Source organism: Coenobita brevimanus, chromosome 33 (assembly GCF_032717465.1).
Source record: "Coenobita brevimanus isolate Jiangsu-jjx chromosome 33, ASM3271746v2, whole genome shotgun sequence".
Taxonomy (NCBI): domain Eukaryota; kingdom Metazoa; phylum Arthropoda; class Malacostraca; order Decapoda; family Coenobitidae; genus Coenobita; species Coenobita brevimanus.
In genome coordinates this window covers 7,558,640-7,581,366 of record NC_136986.1, presented here as the reverse complement: position 1 = coordinate 7,581,366, position 22,727 = coordinate 7,558,640, and the positions used below count along the sequence as shown (strand labels likewise).

Sequence of the window (22,727 nt, the reverse complement as noted above, 5' to 3'; positions counted from 1 at the left end):
AAAAATAAATATTTACTTAGTATTACAATGGAGGCCCTTAGAATACTGCAACACCAAAACGTAACTTCAAGATACATTTAGTAATATATTTTTAACTTAAAAAATGGCCTAAAATTGCCATCTTTGCATCTCGAATGCTAAATTGTTACACTAAATTAAAACAAAGATATGATACTAGTTATGATGAAGTGTTTCTTCCTGCCACTGAGCATCGTGAAATAAGCTACAAATTGAAAGAAAAAAATCTGGGTCAATTAAAATTGAAAAATATAGGGCACTTACTTGGCCTTTCTTTATACCGTTTATTACTGCACATTCCTTGCATTTATCCTATTGTAGTTTAGGGATAATACTAATAAAGTTACACAGCTGTCTGAATATAAGATAAGCAATGAACTGGATAATATCCAGAGTGCTACAGGATGTGCGGATCCAGTCCATGTATTAGGGTAGACTGGAGGGAGCATAAGCAAAAGACTGTATGGCTGTGATGTCTCTAGAGAACAATGCATGTGGAGGTGAATAAGGTTACGATAGCGGTGAGCACAAAAGTAGAAAAAAAAAGTAATGCTGGAGATAAATACTGAGGGATGGAATATCTCAAGTATGGTCTAAGTGGAGGATGTATTACTTGGTACTTGGTTTTGTAGATTTCTTCAGTGTTGCCCTGCTTGTGAACAGTCAGGTCTGAAAGTAACATATCGATTGATATGAATAAAACACCAGCTGCTGGGTGAAGACTAACTCACTATGTAATATGTTGGTGAACCGGGGGAGAGTTTAAGAACTTGGATGCAGTGACAGTGCAGAGATGAAAAACCAAAGGGCCCAGCATTAGCTTACATTTCAATTTCATCCACCACCTTTGCATCCAATCGTTTGTTCTCCGATATCTCACCTGTCAACTACTTTGACCAGCTCAGCTATTGTCTCTGGTCTGGGTGGCAGCCTTGGGAGGGTGAGGGAAGCGATGAGGCTGGCCCGATATGCTGTGCCCACCACTACACCGAAAAACAACCAATTGCCGAACAGGATGTGGTTGGATTGGCTGGTTGAGAATTGTCCGTAAAGCCCCTGGCCCAACAGTGTGCCCACAGACTCCAGCACTACCGACCCAGTACACAGCACTCCATGCCGCATTTGCCACGTTTTTCTCCTCGTAATCTGTAAAACATATATATACAGTGATATACAATGATATGACTGGATAGTTGTTTATTACCTGTCCTCCCCCTCCATCGGAGCGGGTATTGTATTCACTCGGTTTGTTTGTTTGCCTATCCTTCTATCTCTCTGTTAACAATTTTGCGCAAAAACTACTGGTGCGATTTTGACCAAAATTTCAAAGATGGTGGACTATGACGTTCTGATCAACTGATTAAATTTTGGGCCAAATTGGGCCAATGCCCATGCTGTAGGCCGGAAAAAGGTAATTTTTTTTTTTTTTTTTTTTTTTACTATAACTCCTTTAAAATTCGTCATATCGACACGAGACCAAAACCTGAAGGTGCATCTTTCAAATCTGCATCCTATAACATGTCTCATTACACCAGGGGGGGAGTCAGCCCCCAGTTAACTGTATAGGGACCAATGTCAGGTGGGTCGGGCCTTAAATTTCAAATGGGCATTAGATCGTCAATTTTCACCCGATCTATTGCAGATCTGATATGCAGCATCTTTGACCAGATATGCTGTTGTGTTTGTAGGTCAACACTAAAGTGGCTGTCGGGGACAGGTATGCTGTGTCTTGGCACTGCTTCCTGTTTTGTCATAAGGGCGAACAATGATGTTTCAGACAGTTGAATGGCTTAGACATCAATCATGAAAGGAAGTGCATCTCCGTGCATCATACCGTCAGGAAAACATATAGTTCTAATGATGCCATTCGTGCCATTTTTTTCCGGAGTTGCTTGGTATGTCCAATTTCGTGAGGTAATTTTTTTTTTTTCTACTTTACCATATGTAATTTTTGCCAACATATTGCACCCTCAAAAATACTGAATATGCCATGGATTAGTCAGATACTGCATGCAATGAAGGTATGATGTATTTTTATTATTATTTTTATTAGTTTTATAATTATTATTAGAGATTATTTTATTAGGGATGGGTAAAGTTCTTTGTTCGTCGAAAAAGACATCCCTTAATAAAACTGAATGAAAGCAGAATTAATTAACAATGCCATGCTGTGGCTTCAAGAAATTAACAAGTGCGAAGTAGCCTACCACTGACATGACAGTGGCGGCTGAAGAGGGGGATGGGGGTGAGAAGTAACAATCCGAACTTTCCATTTACTCATCTATACCATAAATATGTGTGCCAGCAGAGTGTTTTTTTTTTTTTTTTTTTTTTTTTTTAATGTGTCCGACTCAGGGCATAGGCTTCACAGCCTGCTCTCAAGGCCCAGTAGTCCTCCTACATACCATACTCCTCTCTACATGTCACCACTTCGGCGCTAACACCCACCGTCCATATTGAATACATGCTAGGGCTGTCTCATACAGGACTGGTGTATTGGTATTAGCGGGGGTATTTTTATGACATGTCGGCGGGTCATCTGGTAGATCAGGAAAGTCTGCTTTCATGAAATTCAAATCCTTAAACTGTTCCCTGCCCCAGCCGGGATTCGAACCTGGTCCATCAGGACTGCAGGCCGCCTCTTTACCGATTCAGCCACCGCCTGTATAAAAACATTAATATATATTCTTTAATTTCTTTCTACACGAATGTGAAATCATCCAAGAAGAGTTACTGCACTTATAGCTGCAAAATGAAACTAATATTTTTCCATTAAGTTTCTTTATCGCTCAGTCTCATTTTCACCTGTGAGTCTCCTGTTTAAGACTCACTTGAACCTATCGTCTGGAGTTAACTTGAAAAAATAATAAAAATTAACCTGACCAAGGAAGCGTTCATGGTACTAGAATAAGCAACTGTCTCCGTTAACACATTCACCTAAATAGAAATCATATACTGTTGGCTCATGGTATATGAAAGGGAAGAACAAGAAAATGCAACCATGAGAGGGTTAAATGTATCATTGTCCTCAGTAAATATAAAATAACAAAGAACAATTTCAATAGACATATGTGCACCATACGGGACTTCATTAAAATGAAGAACCATATTGTGCTTCGCTAGAGTAAAGCACATTTCGTTAAAAATCCTGAAGGAGTTAAACAGAAGCAACTGCCTTGTGAAAATATATTTACGTGTGTGGGGGTAGGGGGGTTTCAAGAATACTCCCCCAGTATCCCTGCTTGTCGTACGAGGCGACTAAAAGGGTTGGTGGTGGGTTAGTGCCCCACCCCGTAAAAAGAACTAACTAAAAAAGCAAATAAAGCGCCTCGGACCCGGACGGACCATACGTTGACGACTAAGGAACGGACAAAGGACATTCTGAGAGTAGGAACGTGGAATGTGAGAGGAGTGAATGATGAAGTGAAAGAGAGAGAGATTGTCCAGGTGCTTGAGGATGCAAAAGTGGATATATGTGGATTGACTGAAACTAAATGGAAAGGTGAAAGGATGAGAGAATGGGAATACGGTGTAGGTATATGTGCGGGAGTCAGTGAGAATGAGAGGGCAAGAGAGGGAGTATGTCTGATGATAAGCAAGAAGTGGAAGGAGAATATAAGAGAGTATGGAACAGTGGGTGCAAGGATTGTATGGGTGAGGATGAAAGTAGGTATACAAGCATGGGCGATTGTATGTGTGTATGCTCCAACAGAGGATCGAGTGGCAAGAGTGAAAGATGAGTTTTGGGCGAAAGTAGAAGCATGTATGGACAAGTTTGAGAGGAGCGAGAGAGTGCTGTTGATTGGAGACATGAATGGCAAAGTCGGGAATGTACGAGTGGATGGAGTGGTTGGTCAGTGGGGTGTGCCAGCGGAAGTAGATGGGAATGGTGGTGCTTTGGTGGACATCTGTGCTGGTAAGGGGTTGGCAATAGCCAACACCTACTTTCGTCATAAGATGATCCACCGGTATACATGGAGAGTAATAAGGAGGATGGATGGTGAACTTGTTGAACGAAAGGCAATGATAGACTACGTGTGTGTGGATGAGCGAATGAGAAGACAAGTGTTGGATGCAAGGGTGTGGAGAGGGTGGGGGAATGGAGTCTCGGACCATCACTTAGTGATGGCCAAGATAGAGCTGCAAAGAAAGTGGTTGAGGAGGCGAAGGGGAAGACAGGAGGAAGCAGCTCCTGTGAGAAGAGTGGAGAAATTGCAAGATAGTGAGAAGAGGACAGAGTATAAGAGCATAGTGGAAGAAAGATTGGGAAGGTATGAGCTAGAGCAGATGGAAGGGGTGGAAGACGTATGTAAGATATTCACGGAAGAGATAAGCGCAGCGTGTGAGGTGGTTTGTGGAGTGAGGAGGAGATGCAAGGGTGTGCAAGGGACAGCATGGTGGAATGATGAGGTGAAACGAGCTGTGGAACAAAAGAAGAAGGCATATGGTGAATGGTTGGCGAGTAGAGGTAGGGGAGAAGATGAGAGAGAGAAGAGAGAGGTATATGTGAGCAGGAGAAGGGAGGTTAAGAGACTGGTGAAGGAGAGTAAGAAGAAAGTGGATGAAGAGTTTGGGAGGAATCTGAGTGTGAAATGGAGGGAGAGTAAGAAATTGTTTTGGAAGGAGGTAAAGAAAGTAAGGCAGTGTGAAAGGGGGAAATAGTAGGGGAGTGAAAGATAGGAATAATAGATTGTTGGTGGAGAAGAGAGAGAAATTGAGGAGATGGAAGGAGCACTTTGAGGATTTGTTGAAGGTAGAGAGTGAGAGCAGTGTGAGTATAAGTGGTTGGGGAATGGCTGGGAGAAGAAGAGATGAGAGGAGGGAGGAAGAGATCAGTAGGTCGGAAGTAGTGGAAGCGATGAAGAAGATTAAGCTGGGAAAGGCCCCAGGAATTGATGGAGTGTGTGGTGAAATGCTTAGGTATGGGGGTGAGATTGTTGTGGAGTGGATATGGAAGTTGTGTAGATTGGCTTGGGAAGAGGGAAGGGTTCCAGAGGACTGGAAATCAGGTATAATTGTTCCTCTGTACAAAGGAAAAGGGGAGAGAGAAGTATGTGGTAACCATAGGGGTATTTGCCTTCTTAGTGTGACTGGTAAAATATATGGTAGAATACTCATTGATAGGGTTAGGCATATGACAGAGGAGCTAGTTGGAGAAGAACAAGGGGGATTTAGGAAGGGAAAAGGGTGTGTAGATCAGATATTTGTTCTAAGATGTTTAGTGGAGAAGTATCTAGAGAAGGGAAGGAAAGTGTACGCTGCCTTCATGGACTTGGAGAAAGCTTATGACAGAATAGATAGGAAAGGTATGTGGAAGGTATTAAGAATATATGGAGTGGAGGGGAAATTGTTGAGTGCTGTGAAGAGTATGTACGAGGGAGCTAGGGCTACGGTGCGAGTGGATGGAGAGCTGAGTGAGTTCTTTGATCTCAATGTGGGACTGAAACAGGGGTGTGTAATGTCTCCATGGCTGTTTAATATGGATGGGGTCGTAAAGGAGGTACAAGGTAGGGCAGTGGATGTCGGGGTGGCCCTAATGAATGAGGGTGAGATTTGGAAGCTTCCGGTGTTGCTGTTTGCTGATGATACAGTATTGTTGAGTGAAGATGAATGGGAGTTCCAAGGTTTGGTGAATGAATTTGGGACAGTGTGTAGGAGGAGGAAGCTGAAAGTTAATGTAAACAAAAGTAAAGTTATGGTGTTTGAGAGGAATGAAGTCACAGAGTGTGCAGTGAGGTTGGATGGTGAGGATATGGAGAATGTGAGTGCATTCAAGTACTTGGGTAGTGTGATGAGTAAGGATGGAACTTTGGGGGATGAAGTACGTGAAAGGGTACAGCAGGGAAGGAAGGTTGTTGGCACACTGAAAGCAGTGATGAGAAATAGGGAGGTGAGTATGGAAGTTAAGAAGTCACTGCATGATGGTATTGTGATCCCTACCCTGACGTATGGAAGCGAGGCGTGGACCTTGCAAGAGGGGAACAAGTCAAGAGTGAGAGCAGTGGAAATGAGTTACTTGAGAGGAGCATGTGGAGTGACATGGAGGGACAGGTTGACGAATGAAGAAGTGAAGGAACGTTGTGGGGTAGATGTGGATGTGGTTGAAAAGATTAGGAGAAATACACTGAGGTGGTTTGGACATGTGGAGAGGATGGAGAATGAAAGACTGACTAAGAGGGTGTATGTAGGTGAGGTGGAGGGAGGGAGAGGGAGGGGTAGACCGAGGATGAGGTGGAGGGATGGAGTTGAGAGGTATATGAGGGAGGGGGGGGTGAGTTGGGGGGAGGGGAGTCAAATGGTGGGTGACAGAGTGACTTGGAGGCGTTTTGTCTGCGGCCACCCTTTGCGGGATTAGGGCGTCGGGCTATAGATAGATAGATAGACTAACACTGGAAGACGGCCCCGGGCTGCTAATTAGAATGTCCCACGTCTAAATTAATTATGATGGTGAACAAAAAGAAAAACAAAACAACAACAATAATAATAATAATAATAATAATAATAATAATAATAATTTATAATAATAATAATAATAATTTATAATAATAATAATAATAATAATAATAATAATAATAATTATTATTATTATTATAAATTATTATTATTATTATTATTATTATTATTATTATATTATTATTTATTATTATAAAATGAACCGTTTTCTGCTGCCTGTTATTACTAATACTGGATGCTGCCGTGACTGACCACTTGCATGTTTACCTTGACAAGTGTGAAGCAGACAGTCAGCGTACAAGCCAAGACACCGATCCACACTTGGCCACTCAATGGGTAGTAGAAGCTCAGCCAACTGGGTGTTATGACCGGCGTGGCCATGGCGAATTTAACAGCAGTTTGATCATAGGCGAAAGTCAAGTCCCACCTGGAAACATTGTTAGAATTAAAGAGGCTATGTTTGTAGATGTTATAGCCATTTGTTACATCTGCAGTGGCGTACCTGAGGGGGGAGCGGGGGGGGGGGGCTGTTTGAAACTGCCCCCCGGGCCCCCAATTGAGGGGGGCCCCCAAAAGCCTTTAAAAATTAATATTTAAAAATACAGTATATATATTTATCATCCCGACAATCCCGGCTGAGATATTAGGTAAGTTTTGAGCATTTGGGGGGCTAGGTTCTTTGCGGGACCCCCTCCAAGAGGGGGGCCCCGCAAAGAACCAAGCCCCCCGGGCCCCCAGATCTCTAGGTACGCCCCTGTCCATCTATTTGAAAGAATTTGTTCTCGAATAATAACGATAACAACAATAATAATAAAAATAATAATAATAATAATAATAATAATAATAATAACACCTTTAATAATAATAATAATAATAATAATAATAACAAATTATTGTTATTATATTACAGCTGAAAGGAAAGTCCCATCTGCAGACAGTGCCGGAATATTACATATATATATTTTTTTTTAATTCCCAGTTTCATCATCTTGCCATAGCTCCATGCATACCCTCAGATCATTTCCTTTACCATAGAACATTGTCAGACTACAAGAAGCGACAGTATATTATTTACAACTCCATTATCTTCCCATCCATCTGTCCTTCCCAGTTCTGCTTTTTATGCTGGGAAGACGAAAATAACCAAGAATCAGGAGCAGATAACATATTTTTATCGCAGATGATTATATATAGTCCTTCTTGGACGCACTGCCAAAATATAACGTGCGGAAAATGACATTTTTGTTTTCTTTGGCTAAAAAGAGAATCTTTTTAGCAGTTGAGTTAACTGAGCCCGTTTCTAACCCCTTCATTATGGGTTGGACTTACTTAGGCTTACTAATGTTGCTTAGTAACACAAGTGAACCAAAAGAAGTGTCATTATTGTGAACACACAAAAGGAGGTAATATGTGCAGAATGCAGTTCAACATTTGTGTACTCCGTAGAGGTATGCTCTTGATTTTTGTGCATTGACAGGTTTATTATCTTACTACTCCACCTTGACAAGTAAAAAAAAAAAATGAAATTACTTTCATCAATTACGTTATCTATGATTAAAAAGACATATGGCAATTTCAAACTGGTATGCTGTCTCTGTCTTTTGACAATGTATAGCTTTTCTTTGCTGCATAAAACTACCTTAATATAAACGGGATTATCAGTAATAACAGTGAAAACTGCAGTGCAAAGGTTAATCTTAGCTTAGAATCTCACCTCTCTAGTTGTTGTGGAATAACAGCATATAGCACTGTTGCCATGAATGATTTACGAATCTCCACCTGATCTGTTACCTACAAGTAAATATCCAAATAAAGAAATGACTCTAACTTTATATATATCTATTTATCTCTCTCTCTCTCTCTCTCTCTCTCTCTCTCTCTCTCTCTCTCTATATATATATATATATATATATGTATATATATATATATATATATATATATATATATATATATATATATATATATATATATATATATATATATTTACTTATATAATGTCATTTTTATCATAAAATACTCCAGAGAAACGTTTCGAACTAAAAGTTATTATTTATCATTCCTTAAATTTTTCCAGCAACATGCCCTTCCCAATTTAAAAGAAACTGATAATTTTAGTGCGAAATAAAGTATGACCCAAAGGCTCCAAGTATAATGATGTACTGTATTGTTCTTCCTAGGAAGAAGTAAAAAAGTCATCACGTTTACTTCGAGATATCTGGATTGGACACATAGTTTGGAGGTCATAGGCAGAGGTAAATACAGCATGACGAAGACAGTTTCTTAGTTAATCAACTGTATACATGAATGGCTGAGAAAACCCGGTAAATCTTGCAAGAAAGAGCTAGACACGAAAGGTGACAAGGGTTCACTGCTTAGTGGATGTTATATGGCTTCCGTAATTGGGAAGGGACAGAGGCATTCACTTCAGAAGAGTATTAATCTCTGAAAATGCTAGTAGAATAATGAAAGAGATGCAAAGCTGCAGTGAAGTGCGAGAAGTAGGAAGCCACAAAAACAAGGGGAGATGGTGACAAGTTCTTCCTTTACCTCCATTGTGTTTTAAATGAGAGAGAGAGAGAGAGAGAGAGAGAGAGAGAGAGAGAGAGAGAGAGAGAGAGAGAGAGCAGAACTCAAGTCAAAAATGTCCCCTGAACAAAGCCAGCAAACTGTTCAAGGATAATGGATGAACTCAGGCAAGTTTCCTTTCATATTCAAATTTTATCAGTCAGGGAATAATTAGTCAGAATGAAACATAAATTATTGTTTTTAGTACCAAACGTTTGAAATGAAATTTAATAACAACATGTATATATGTGATATGTATCGAAACAGAGATATGAGGCCCTGTGCAGTGTATGACATACAAGCACAATCCCCCCAAAAATCACTATAATGCCATCCCACAGTCTCTCAAAGTATGTACTTTCATGTGGAGGTGGTGGATTTTATGAAACACCTCTGACCGCAGAGTTGGAACGCCATGAAAACAAACACCATTTTCGTCCAAAGTGTGCTCAACCCACATTATAAAAATATTAGAAGAGTATGATACGCAAACACCAATATGCTGTACGGATGTGACATACACTTGGCTGAAACATGAGCAGGGTTTGCTTACCAAGCGCTCAGAACGTACCTGTGCGGCGTTGTTCACAGCCAGTGTGAATGCTGATAACAGTGGTTCCAGCTCTCGTACCCAGCATGTGTACATTGCTAAGAGCACTGTCTGTGGCTTTTTATTTTTTATTATTTACTATGTCTATAAGGCTATTCTTCTTATTGCAACACTGTTTTTTATTGCAATAATGTTCTTGAGTTGTATTTACATTCTTATTGTTAATATTATTATTAGTGTTCTTTTTTGTGTAATGCAATAATATTGCACCGTCTCCATCTGTGGAAATCCCGAGGTATAGGAAACTTTCTTGTTATTTTTACCACGTTTTGTTTGTACATGTACGACTTGTAAAACACTGAAATACATCATCAAAGCATATAAAACCATGGGGCTGTGGCTGTGCAGTTTTCATAGACAAAATAATGTCTATTGCAGGGGTCGGGAATGTTCGGCCTCCGGGTCATTTACCATTTGATCAGACCAGCGAGCCAATTCATAAATGCAATTTCATAAACTCATGAACGAATATATATATATATATATATATATATATATATATATATATATATATATATATAATATACTGGGCTACAGTTAATTTTAAGTTGATAATTTTGTATAGCCTGCGAATGATGTTGAAAATATCCTAAATGGCCCTTAACCCACCGCGTGCCTGCTATTTTTGGCCCTATAGGTCACCCTAGTGCCGGCCATTTTTTGACTTTTTTTTTTGGCTAAAATGATAGATTTTGATGTGGAAACAATGAATTTCGCTATTAAAATGCTCACCAAGGCTCAGAAACGGGTTTTATTGAGTCCTGCATACTCGTGTACAGGTATAGCCACTCCCTCACACTCACCACCTACATGAGAGAAAGCCATTTTCTATGTAAGGTATACTCAGGCATTTATGCTGGGAAGGTATAGCAATGTTCAGTACACTTTTCTGATTACTTATTACTTCAGCATCTATAACAATTTGTGTGTCTTTCTCACTCTGAATGCATTATCTTACACTTACTTGAAGACAGGTACAACCTGACTTCATTACGTACAGTCCTGGCACTTACAAGAAGGTATTTACAATTTGATTTCACTATATGGTCCTTACACTTACAAGAAAATATTTACAACTTACATGAAAATATTTACAAATTGCCTTCACTATGTACAGCACTGGATGAGGCACACAGGCAGAGTGATGTTGAGTGAGCGTGAGGGGGGAAACGAGTAAGTGTTTGGCCTTGAGGGCCTGAGGGATGGTGGAGGAACAGTTACCTTACATCCCTGCCAATTTTTACCCGTTAACTTTGAAAAAAGCGGTCACAGTGAAGTTTTTTATATTAAACCGTTTTAAAACAGCACTGGCACTGGCCGCGGATTTATGTCAGACCGTTTTAAAATGGCACTGGCAAGCAGCGGGTTAATAGGAGAAAGGTTCCCCACCCCTGGTCTCTTGTTACAAATCACACAGTGCAACAAGTTCTGGGTACTCAGTTGTACTTACATTATTCTTCTCAATATTTTTTTCTAGTTTTTGTTGCAATATTGCATTGTCTCCATCTGGGAACATCCCATGATATAGGAAGCTTCCTTGCTATTATTATCAGGTTGTGCTTGACCGTACCACTTGTAAAACACTGTAACGCACCATCAAAAGCATGTAAAACCATGGTGCTGTGGCTGTGCAAATTGTTTTCATGGACAAAATAATGTCTGTTGTTCACAAATCACACAGTGCAGCAAGTATCAGGTATTCAAATATAACGGCAATTATGAGTATTCTTTCCAAAATATGGTAAAAATTACTTTGACTGATGTTAACTTTGTATAATTTTTTCTAAACACTCTAGTGACATTCAGCTTCATTTTCAAACATAAAGTGACCCTCTAGCTACAGGCCTTCGTACTAGTTCATGCATTATTGCAGTGCAAAGATCGCACAATTGCATGCCAAAAACAAACTGTGATGACTTTTTCTTTCAACTTAACGGAAAAAAAAAAAAAAAATTGATTCTTTACCAAAAAGTTGTTGGATAATGTAGAGACATTCAGCATTACAATGATGCAAACAGCATCATCCTAGCTCTAATAATTTTGGCGTTATCGATCATCACACGTTCAAAAACTCTGACACTTGTGTATCACACTCTGTACAGGGCCTCATATTATAGTCGAAAGAAAAGTATTGGAGCAAATCAAATCAAGAAAAAAAAAAAAAACGTCATTCCCACAAAGTGGTGTACTATGATTGAAATTATCTATGTACATACTGGGGTTTCAAAAGACAAAATAGCACAAAAATCCCTGGGGTTTATCATGCAGTTTTAGGTGGCATGGCAAGACCAATGCCAGTGACAGTTTGTACGTTGCACTGATCGATATAGATCATCAGTGAGGGAAGTGAAGAGGTTAAAGTGCTGTTTGAATGAGATTACACACTTCATCTAGGATGATACTGTAGAACACTGACATACTGGAGCTGAATGGAGTATGAATAATACCTTAAAAGAGATAACATGGAATTTGACATAAGGACTCTAACTGTAGCAGCCATGAAAATGAGATTAAATCCTACCTCTTGCAGTGAATACTTTCTGAACATGAATTTTGTGAAAAACAATGTAGTTTCTGTAGAGATCGCATTTTAGTAACTAGCATATCATAAACGAAACTAATTGAGCTACTAAATATTGCAAAACGATGCTGATATAATATTTGGCTGTAATAATCAAATTAAATACTTTATCACAACAATAACTAGTAACAGTAAAAGTTTTAACATACAGCCTACTAGTGTATAAGTCTCACCTCGATCCAGCTGCGTGATGGAAGGACACGGAAAGTAAAATTCAGGGCCTGGGCAACCGTAACCAGCTGGTTGTAGTCAGTGCCTGAGTACCTGGTGGTGTTGCCCTCGATAGACTCTTGCCAGTAGGGTTCATATGTAAACGCCGTCACATTTATCGTCGCGCCATGGAAACTGCCAAAATATAATGTAATATTCTAAATGTAAGAATGTTGCAGTGCAACATTAAGGGTGGAAGTGACTGTTCAGTCTATGATAATCCTATAGGAATAAAGGCTATTGCGTATTATTCAGAGCAAGTAAAGATACTCCATGACAATTTTTATAATTGTTTATTAGTTGATTACTAATATTAATTTAAGTAATTGTTTATCGGCTCTATTTTCTCTTTGATTACACTGTTTATAACATGTATACTGCAAGCTACAAGTTATATCTGTTCTTACATTAATCTGGACTAGAGTCTCAGCCTTTTGCAATATATTTCACATACTTCAGATGCAGAATAATACAAAGCTATAGCTCTACTTTATTTCCATAACACTTTCACATGACTAGCACCATAGTCTAGTGTTAATCTCTTGTTAAACCTAAGCATAGGAGTTGGAGAGATAACTTTAGGTCAGGTTAGAATAAAATGAGTATAGTCCAGTCTATCCTCGTGAGTAACTTGGATATGTTACTTCTATTTTTCCAGTTTTGTAATGCCCAGTAATTTCAACAGAGTACATATGATACTTCAGTTCTGAAATGGCCAGTAATCTGTACACATTACTTGGTGTATTTCTCCGGGAAAAGGGTGAGAGGTGTGAGATAGCGTAGACCTGATGTGGGGGTCCAGGAAGCCACTTGCAGCACCCGGGCACCGTCTGGACTGTACGGCAAGTGAACCAACATGCTGTACCTGCACAATACGTTTATAGTTTTCAGGCAGAATGAATTATCTTTATTCCCTCGACACAACAAGGGTGTAATTTATCATTTCCAGTAGCTAATGAGGGGCCAGTTTCATCTACTTTTTGGAAGAATTCTTGTAGTGAAAGTTGTATCTAATCGAGGCTATATTTTAACCACTTCGTTAAGGAAAGCTGTAACGAACTCCTCAGTCTTAAAATTGTCCTAAATGGAATTTTCTGGCGGTTGCAAGAATGAACGAAAAAAAAAATGTATGAAGTTAATTCCACTTATAGTCTGTTCATCACATAGGGGCAGTCTTTTTTATACTTCTGGATGTTTTCTAGTAGTAAATCTTGTCCTGTTAATTGTATCCTATGGCAAACTCGTCAGCCATTGGCTCTACATACTCTCCACTATTTTTTCTCTGGTCGAAACAAAGTCATATCCTGCGTTTCGCACTTGAAATGGACCAGTTACTTTACCCTGTTCGCTTTAACTTGGCCTAATATTATTATCTCTTCATATTGTATGGTAACCTGTAACTAGATATATAACTGTGATGCATTGCTAGCCATGAAAATTGTCACTGAAAGGATGTATAACCACTAAATTGTTAGTCTGTCACTTAGCTGTGTGAAATAAGATGCAAAAGGGAAAAAAATCTGGGACAAGTTATTATGAAGGGAAGAAATGAGAATATAGACTGAGAAGTAGTAATATCATTGTGCATTGATCTCTCTTCAGACCAACAAAGCTTTGAACTACCAACTCAGCACTGTACAACAGGCTTTTATTCAGTGTGGAACTCTGGCTACGATTTCCTTGTACTTGTTGGGAAAATGAGTGGGTTGGCAGACACTATTGCTCAAGAGTGTACGTGTATATTAGCCACCTAGATATTACAGCGTCATTACTTTTATTTTTATTTTTTTTCCCGGGGGGGAGTAAGGGGGGATTCTTACAACCGCTAGATGATTTTATTCGCCTTTGGAGAGTTTTTAAATATAGGGGTGAAATATTGCCTCCGTCAACTCTCACAAGAGAAACTCCTTCCAAAACTCAACTAGAATTCTTTGGTTTTACCGTTGATTAAAATTTATGAAACGTTGTGGTTCTGGAGGTGCAAAGATTTCGCCTATGATTACGTATACGTCGTTCTTAAAGCTAACTAAATGACACACAAACGAATAAAAGGGTGTTCCATGCAAAAAAAATTATAAGGAGAATCTATCCTCTCTCATCAGGGAATGGAAACTCGACACAAATGACAGTATACTTAAATTACAAGAGAATATGGACTCCTATAATACAGATATATGCATGTCTGTGGCCGAGGAGTACGTGGTGCACGAGACCAATGCCCCAGTTCCCACAAGCCAAGTGTGAGGGCAATCAAAATTATCGTGTGAAAAGAGGGGATCGGGTTTCAGCCGACGGAGACTGCATCTGATGATTTTTAGGCAGGTATTTGGGCAGATTTTCTTGGAACATGCAACTCGTGCATCACGGATTTCTCACGGCATTTTTCATTGTCCATGATGGAATTCGTAGGCACAAAATCACTATCACCACGAAATTTCCCTACATTGGCTTGACCTCCCTTCCTGTGACAAGAGCCAACATGCCGGAATGGTACTCTGTTGAAGTCAGTGAATTATACGTGTGGCAAGCTCTGGCCGTACTGATGGCACACATAAAAAAGGTATGCCATACAGGACTATTGGATCATGGACAACCTCGCAGCCACACCTGTCTTTGGGAGGTACATGGCACATTACAGAGTACCTTCTCGTACTACGGTTCTTACACTTTTCCCCCAACTTGGGACCCTTACTCTATGACAGGATGTGGAAAATTCGCCCAGTTCTGACCAACCTAAAAGGAACTACCACCATTTTTTTCGCCTTTCCAGAAAGAGGTGGCGAACGAGTTGCATGTACTGTTCTGGGGTTGACTGGCATTTATCCAATACCCATCGCCCAAATATCATCACATATGCATCACATTCTTTGTTGCTTGTGACTGTAAGACTGGATATATGCTGGACTTCAGAGTTGTTGCCCACCTAGCAACACGATAATGTAACCGCCTGTGTGTGTGTGTGTGTGTGTGTGTGTGTGTGTGTGTGTGTGTGTGTGTGTGTGTGTTCTTACCTAATAGTATCTTACAAAAATGAGTCAAGCTCGTACCGCTCAGTGTATTAAACTATTTTTATCATACATATTCTTAAAAGTATGCTCCATTTATGAAGCTTATTTAATTCTTCTTGTAGCTCTCTGCAAGAGCCTATGTTTGTAATTCTCCTCTGTATTTTTGCATCATCAGCAAACGTATTTAGAGAGCATCCATTTCCACAGTTGCCGTCTATATCATTTAGACAGTATATACTAAAAACATAATTGGTGCCAGCACTGAGCCCAGTGCAACTCAGCTAGTCACTTCCCTCCATTATGAGTGATTATCCCTTAGTACTGTTCTCATTTCCTCTTTCATGAGAAAATCCTGCATCCAGCGGAACAGATTTCCTCGGATTCCTCCTTGATGGTACAGGTACCATAAAAGTCTTTGGTGCGGTACTCTGTCTAATGCTTTCTTAAAATCTAGATAGTTACTGTCCATGCATCCCTCTCTTTTCTGTTGTGTTTCTGCAACTCTATAATAGTTGTCCAGTGAGTTGTTCTCCTTATGGTCAGCGTTTCGGTATACTGCACACAAGATCAGCTGAGACGAAAATAAACAGTGGCCTCGTAAAGATCACTGTCTTTATTTTCCAAATAGTTACACTGAATGCTTTCTAACTTCATTTCACTGTTTTCACAAGCACTGGAGCTATAAAAACTTTACTAATTGCTTTTACACTTAATGCTTGACAACACTTCACTCTTATTACTCTTAATGCTTGACATCACTGTTATTACACTTAATGCTTGACAACACTTCAGTGTTATTACATTTAATGCTTGACAACACTCCACAGTTTTTACACTTAATGCTTGACAACACTTCACTTTTTTCACAAGTACCACACTGACACAGAAGTACACTCAAACTGAACTGAAAACCAACTAAACTTACTGTAGTCTCTTATCCATCCTTATATAAGCTTGCATTACTTGAGAAAGTTCTAGCACAAACTCGATGGGGCAACAGTTAACAGTTACCAACTAGGAGACATAAAAACATGCCAGAGTTTTCCTATATTACATAACACTGTAAATTATTTAGCATCCAAACTTATATTAAATTACATAATTTAAAAGCAATCACGCAAAGAAAACATTATCGAGAAAAGAGCACAAAAATTAATGCACAGCTTAAGAAATAACTACGCTCACTCAGCCATCTAAACCCCCATCCCGAAGACCGACGTATCATTCGAAGTAAGGGACGGTTCCCCACAGACCCAGACTACGCACCTTTCACTTACAACCAGACGACGCACATCATTAACAACCTCAAGCACTCATCTGCCTGTGGACTAGACAACATAAGCAACATTCACCTTAAACACCTAGGACCACAAGGCATACAAGCACTCACCAACATATCAAACTACAGCTACTCACACAACATAATACCCAACATCTGGAAGCATGGCAATATCAGCACTGTCCCTAAACCAAACAAAGACCTCACGTTACCCTCCTCACATCGCCCCATCACACTCCTCTGCACCCCCTCTAAAGTCACTGAACGACTGGTACTACAACTAGTCACACCTCACATTCCCCTAGCCCAGTCACAACATGGCTTTAGGCCACTACACTCCACAAACACCCTTCTTACAGACCTTACACAGAGAGTTTTCGATGGCATGAATTCAGCTAGGCCACCACACAGAACAATCCTAATCACACTAGACATTAGCAAAGCTTTTGATGCCATCCCCCGCCACAACCTCACAAACAAAATACTCAACACAAACATGCACAATAAACCAAAAAAATGGCTGGCAAACTACTTAGCAGGCAGGTGTGCACACGTAACATTTGCCGGTCAGTCTTCTAACATCAGAAACTTCACAAACGGCATCCCCCAAGGATCTGTTTTGGCCCCTATACTCTTTAACCTATACATGCATGTCGTACCCACACCCCACACACCACACACCACAGATACACATAGCTTCCTATGCAGATGATATAACACTTACATGTATGCACCAAAACGCAAACACAGCCTCACACATCATTCAACCTTACCTCAACACACTACACGAATGGTTCACCACAAACAGGCTCAAAGTAGCCCTAGCCAAATCTACAGTGACCCTTCTCACAAACTGGACAGCAGAATACAGTCACATCCCACACCTCACCATAAACAACACTCCCCTACCACACACACACACAAAATCCTTGGCGTAACATACAATACATCAATGTCATTTAAACAACACATCACAAAGACTAAAAATAAAATAACACCAAGACTCAGTGTCTTGAGGTCAATTGCCCATACAACATTCGGACACAACAAAGAAACCACCACCACAGTATACAAACAATACATACGTTCAGTGATGAATTATGCAAGCCCTGCCTTGGCTTCGAACCTCACCAAAACACATTACAACACTCTACAGACCATACAGAACAAGGCCCTAATAATAATCATAGGCTGCACAGCTACTACACCCAAAGACCACCAACATCAAAAAACCAAAGTCCTCAAAGTCAAGGATCACCTAGACATGAGAGGCACCCAGTTTCTTGCTGCAGCCTCCACAAACCCACAACATCCATTACAGTACATGGCAGCACATCCACCCACACCAAGGAACATCAAAAACAACAACTAGCACACGATACCAGACACAAATACTGTCATCTCTCCCCTCCTCGCCCACCTCAGACCAGCTTCCAGAAGCATATCAACACTCAGATCACTTGCCGCTCCATTCAGTCACTTAAAGACAACACACAGATGCATGCACGGCCTCCTGACATCCACGCTTCTGAATCCTATCTTCCTCGTGAGGACAGGGTCCACCTGGCCAGGCTGAGATGTGGGCACCATCCAGCTCTCTTAAGCTACCAGAAGAGGCTGGATGATTCCGTCGCTTATGCCTGTCCAGGATGCAACACAGCACCCCATACTATTAAGCACATTATGGAAGACTGCATTGCACACAATTACCTACACCATCAACACAACATACACTCTTTGAGAGCTCTGTGGGAAAGCCCGGTCTCGGCCATGGCCTTCCTAAGGGACTCGGGGCTGTTCGGCCAGACTGCCTAGGGAACAACAGCTACTACTACTACTACTACTAAGCTCACTAACAGGAGGCAAACTGGCAACTCTGACTCGTACTGAAACCCGGGGTAAACGTCGAGAAACATCGAGATGCTCCTTGACTACATAACTGGCAAATCTTGCTTCTTAATTACCCCCTTCCTAGTTTTTTGTCACCCCGACAAAACTACACAGTATATACAAACATAAACCTTAATCTTAGTGGAGCATCTAACTATACATACAATAGTCCTTCAACTTATCAGATTTTCTTCTCTGCCGCTTCCAATGACGTCCTCGCTCCTCCACACAGTCTACTCCTCCAGGAAGGTCTTGGTCCTTTTCCTGACTCATTTCTTCTCTCAGGAAACTATCACCATCCTCTTGCACTTCAGTTCCTTGGTTCTCTTCAACATCCTCAGCTGCGGGAGAGCACAATTCCTTGGAGACGTCCCAGCTGTACTGTGCTGGACCATGGTACAGCCACAGATGGTTCACGTGAACCAATTTTTGGCGAGACTTCCTGCCTCCCCGAATCCGATATGTTACGTCTAATAGGCAGTCCAACACAGTGTAAGGGTCATCCCATGGGCTCTGCAGCTTCGGTGACAGTCCCTTCTTTCGCTGAGGATTGTATAACCAAATTTGGTCACCATCCTTGAAGCTTGCCTCACTTGGTTTGGCACCATACTTGCACTTATCACCTCTACTGAAAACTTGAGGGCTCCTTGCACTTGATGATGTATCTCAGCCATCCTTTCCTGAAGATGCTTCGCATAACTGGAGGTGTCTGTAGGCAGCTCTTCACCAGGTGGTCTTGCCACTAACAAGTCAACAGGTATGCACACCTCGTGGCCCAACATCAGTTTTGCAAGTGTGTAGTGGGTAGACTCATGGGATGCATCCTGATATGCCATCAGCAACGCAGGTAACTTCTGGTCCCATTCTGTTTGTCCATCTACTCAGTACTTGGCCAGTTATTGTCCCAGGTTCCAGTTGAATTTCTCCACCATCCAATCTGACTGTGGCCTTAGTGGGTTCGTCCTGGTCTTCTTGATCCCCATTAACTTGCAGCATTCATGGAACACAGCAGACTCGAAGTTTCTACCCTGGACTGAATGTAGCTCTTGTGGCATTCCATTAATGAGAGAAAAACTGGTCAACCAGCACCTGATCAACAGTCACAGCCTCTTGGTCGGGGATAGCATAGGCTTATGGCCACTTTGGGAAGTAGTCCATGGCGACACATATATACCGGTTTCCTCTCTCAGTGAGTGTCAAAGGTCCATCAATGTCCACCACGACTCTTTCCATCAGTGCATCCACTTGGTACAGCTGGAGAGGGGCACAACCATGTTTCTTGGGTCCCTTGTTGGCACAGCACACATCACAGGCCCGACACCATTGTCAACATCATGATGCATACCAATCCCGTAGAACCTCTGTTGCATCCAGCTTAGAGTTTTCCTCACTCCCAGGTGCCCACTAGTGATCTGGTTATGGGACTCATCCAAGATCTCAGACCTCATCTTCTTCGGAACCACCAGTTGCCAATACTGTACTTGCTGAGGCAATTAGGTGTCTCCCACTGACACTCCAGTAGTCCATTGTTCAAATGAAGAAGGTCCCACCGACCCCAGTAACTCTTGGTCGCAGGGCTTGAACTGGAAACTTCTTCCCAAGAAGGTCACACTGTACTCGATGCAGCCACTCTAGCACTGGTTGCGAATCTGCATCCTCCATCTGCATTTTCTCCTCTACTGACATCTGGCAAATTTCCATTGCAGCACCCTTGAGGCTAGTAGCAAGCTGCATTTCCCTCTCATACTTCTGCTTTAGCTTGGCATCTACTTCATCCTTAACCCGCGGCGTCCCATCGACGTACTTCCACGTCCTCACGTTTTGTCACCGCCAATCCCGTTGACGTACTTCAACGTCCTGCAATTGCAAGGTTCATAATTTCCACAATTTTCAAAATTCGCGCAAGATTTTCGATTCGCCCACCTATCCAAGCCTCCCCTACCTGCTGCCAGGCAGGCAGCGTCCCAGACCCCGCGTGACCCACGCTCGTCCTTGTCTCGGTCACTCACCTGTTAGCAGTGACCCAGGTCAGACATGGCGCGTAAAGGTCTCTCAGACAACGAAATACAATCCGCCCTGGATGCCTTCACTGGAGATAGTGATTCTCCACTTGATGATGATGTGGTGGATCAAGATTATGTGCAGCCTGAGGAGGAAATAACAAGCAGTGATGAGGAGGTCCCTTCGCCCTGGAAAAAGCAGTATGTCACGTATCGTAAGGCAAGGGAAGGCCAGCCTGCACCCAAAACACCTGCATGGACCTCTCTCCATCCCCTAGAGAGAGATTCTGATGAGGACGAGGATGAGGACGATGACGATGACGGCGGCTTAGGACGTGATGTTGCCTCGTGGTTGGGGAAGGAAAAAATCTCACCCCGAGGATCAGAAGGTGGGGCGAGAAGGCAAATAAAGTATGGCCTAGTGTTTTGTCTGGGGAAGGCGAAAGTGGTGTGGTGGGAGTGCGGGGTGAAAGGGAAAGTGGTGTGGCGGGAGCGAGGGGTGAAAGGGAAAGTGGTGTGGCAGGAGTGCGGGGCGAAAGGGAAAGTGGTGTGAGGGAGACAGCATGAGCACATGGTGCACATAGGCCTAGAGGAGAGGAGGTGGACCTACTCCCCAGCACGTCTTTCGCCATACAATATTCCCAAACTTCCTCCCCACAGCCCCAGGATGTGGGGAAAGGAAGGAAAGGGAAGGGAAAGGGTAAAGGAAAAGGGAGAGGGAAGAGAAGTGCGAGAGATGAAAGGCGCCGCTTTCCACCTCCCCCACCACCACCAATGTTGCGTTGTGCCTTCAGCCATGTTTCAGAGAGTACCATAACTTCCTACACTACTGAAACTGTGTGAGATGGCGATATGACGCTCAGTATAATGGTAAGGCCAGTCAGTATGTGCTAAGTCTTATATAAACTTGAAACGGGTGTAATGTTTGCAGGAAAGTAATGTATAAGTTGAGAAATAGTGTAAGTTGAACGAAGTGATATCAAAACTACACCCACTGTATAAATCTGCGAAAATATGACACTCAGTATAACACTCTGGTCAATAAATATGTGATAGCAAGAATATAAAGTGGAAACGGGTGTAATGTTAGCAGGAAAGTAATGTATAAGTTGAAAAATAGTGTAAGTTGTAATAATTGATGTCACGAGTACACCCACTGTGTAAATCTGCGAAAATATTATGCTCAGTAGAACATTCTGGTCTGTAGGTATGTGATAGGAATGATACAAAGTGGAAAAGGGTGTAATGTTAGTAGGAAAGTAATTTATAAGTTGAATACTAGTGTCAGATGAAACAAATGATATCGCGATAACACTCACTGTGTAAATATGCGATAATATGACGCTCAGTAGAATAGTAAGGTCTCCAATTATGTGATAGCAATTATATCAAGTGGAAACATGTGTAATGTTAGTGGAGAAGTATTATATAAGTACAAAAATAGGTTGTAAGTTGAAATAATAGTCATAGCGGCTTCACCCTCTGTGTTATTAAGCCCTATTATTACGCTAAAGATTATCGTAAGGCCTGAAACTATCTCAAAACAGTTCTCTAAAGTGGAAAAGTGTATAATGTTATTAGGAAAGTATTATGTAAGTTGAAAAAAAACAATACGAGTTGAAACAACAGTCACAGCGAGTTCACTCACTACGTAAATAAGCGCTAACATTACGCTAAATGTTATCGAAAGGCCTGTGAATACGTAAAAGCAGTTGAATAAAATGTAAAATGGTATAATGTTATTGGAGATGTATTTTGTAAGTAGAGAAAATGATATGTATCATGATTCAGGAATGTTAGCGATTCATCGTAACCAGTCTGCCCGATTTTGCTCGGTTAGCACGATGGTACAATGTTTATTTCAGCTCTATTTTTGTATAAAATCCAATTTACTCTTGTATCACATGTTTTTATGTTTGTAATAAATACATATCTACTTACTTTCATTGGTTTCCCAGACTTATAATACCATAGAAAACGTGAGAGCCTCAGACCACCTACAGAGAACACGGTACCAGGTGTGACGAAGGTATACCTGTTTAGGCAACTTATGGACCCCGGTGAACATTTTCTTCATGACTGACCATTGTTTCTGACCAAAAGCGAAAGTTTT

General features: G+C 41.2%; 1 protein-coding gene across 1 annotated transcript in view; it reads right to left on the bottom strand.

Annotated features, from left to right (window-relative positions):
- Positions 1–22,727, bottom strand: part of LOC145395781 (uncharacterized) — a 41,335-nt gene that overhangs the window by 154 nt on the left and 18,454 nt on the right. Inside the window, exons 5-10 of the mRNA XM_080269318.1 lie at positions 13,174–13,302; positions 12,401–12,572; positions 9,590–9,697; positions 8,186–8,262; positions 6,724–6,898; positions 899–1,164 (exon numbers count right to left, since the gene is read on the bottom strand). Coding sequence (XP_080125444.1) covers positions 899–1,164; positions 6,724–6,898; positions 8,186–8,262; positions 9,590–9,697; positions 12,401–12,572; positions 13,174–13,302 — 927 coding nt within the window. The remainder of the gene's footprint in view (positions 1–898; positions 1,165–6,723; positions 6,899–8,185; positions 8,263–9,589; positions 9,698–12,400; positions 12,573–13,173; positions 13,303–22,727) is intronic.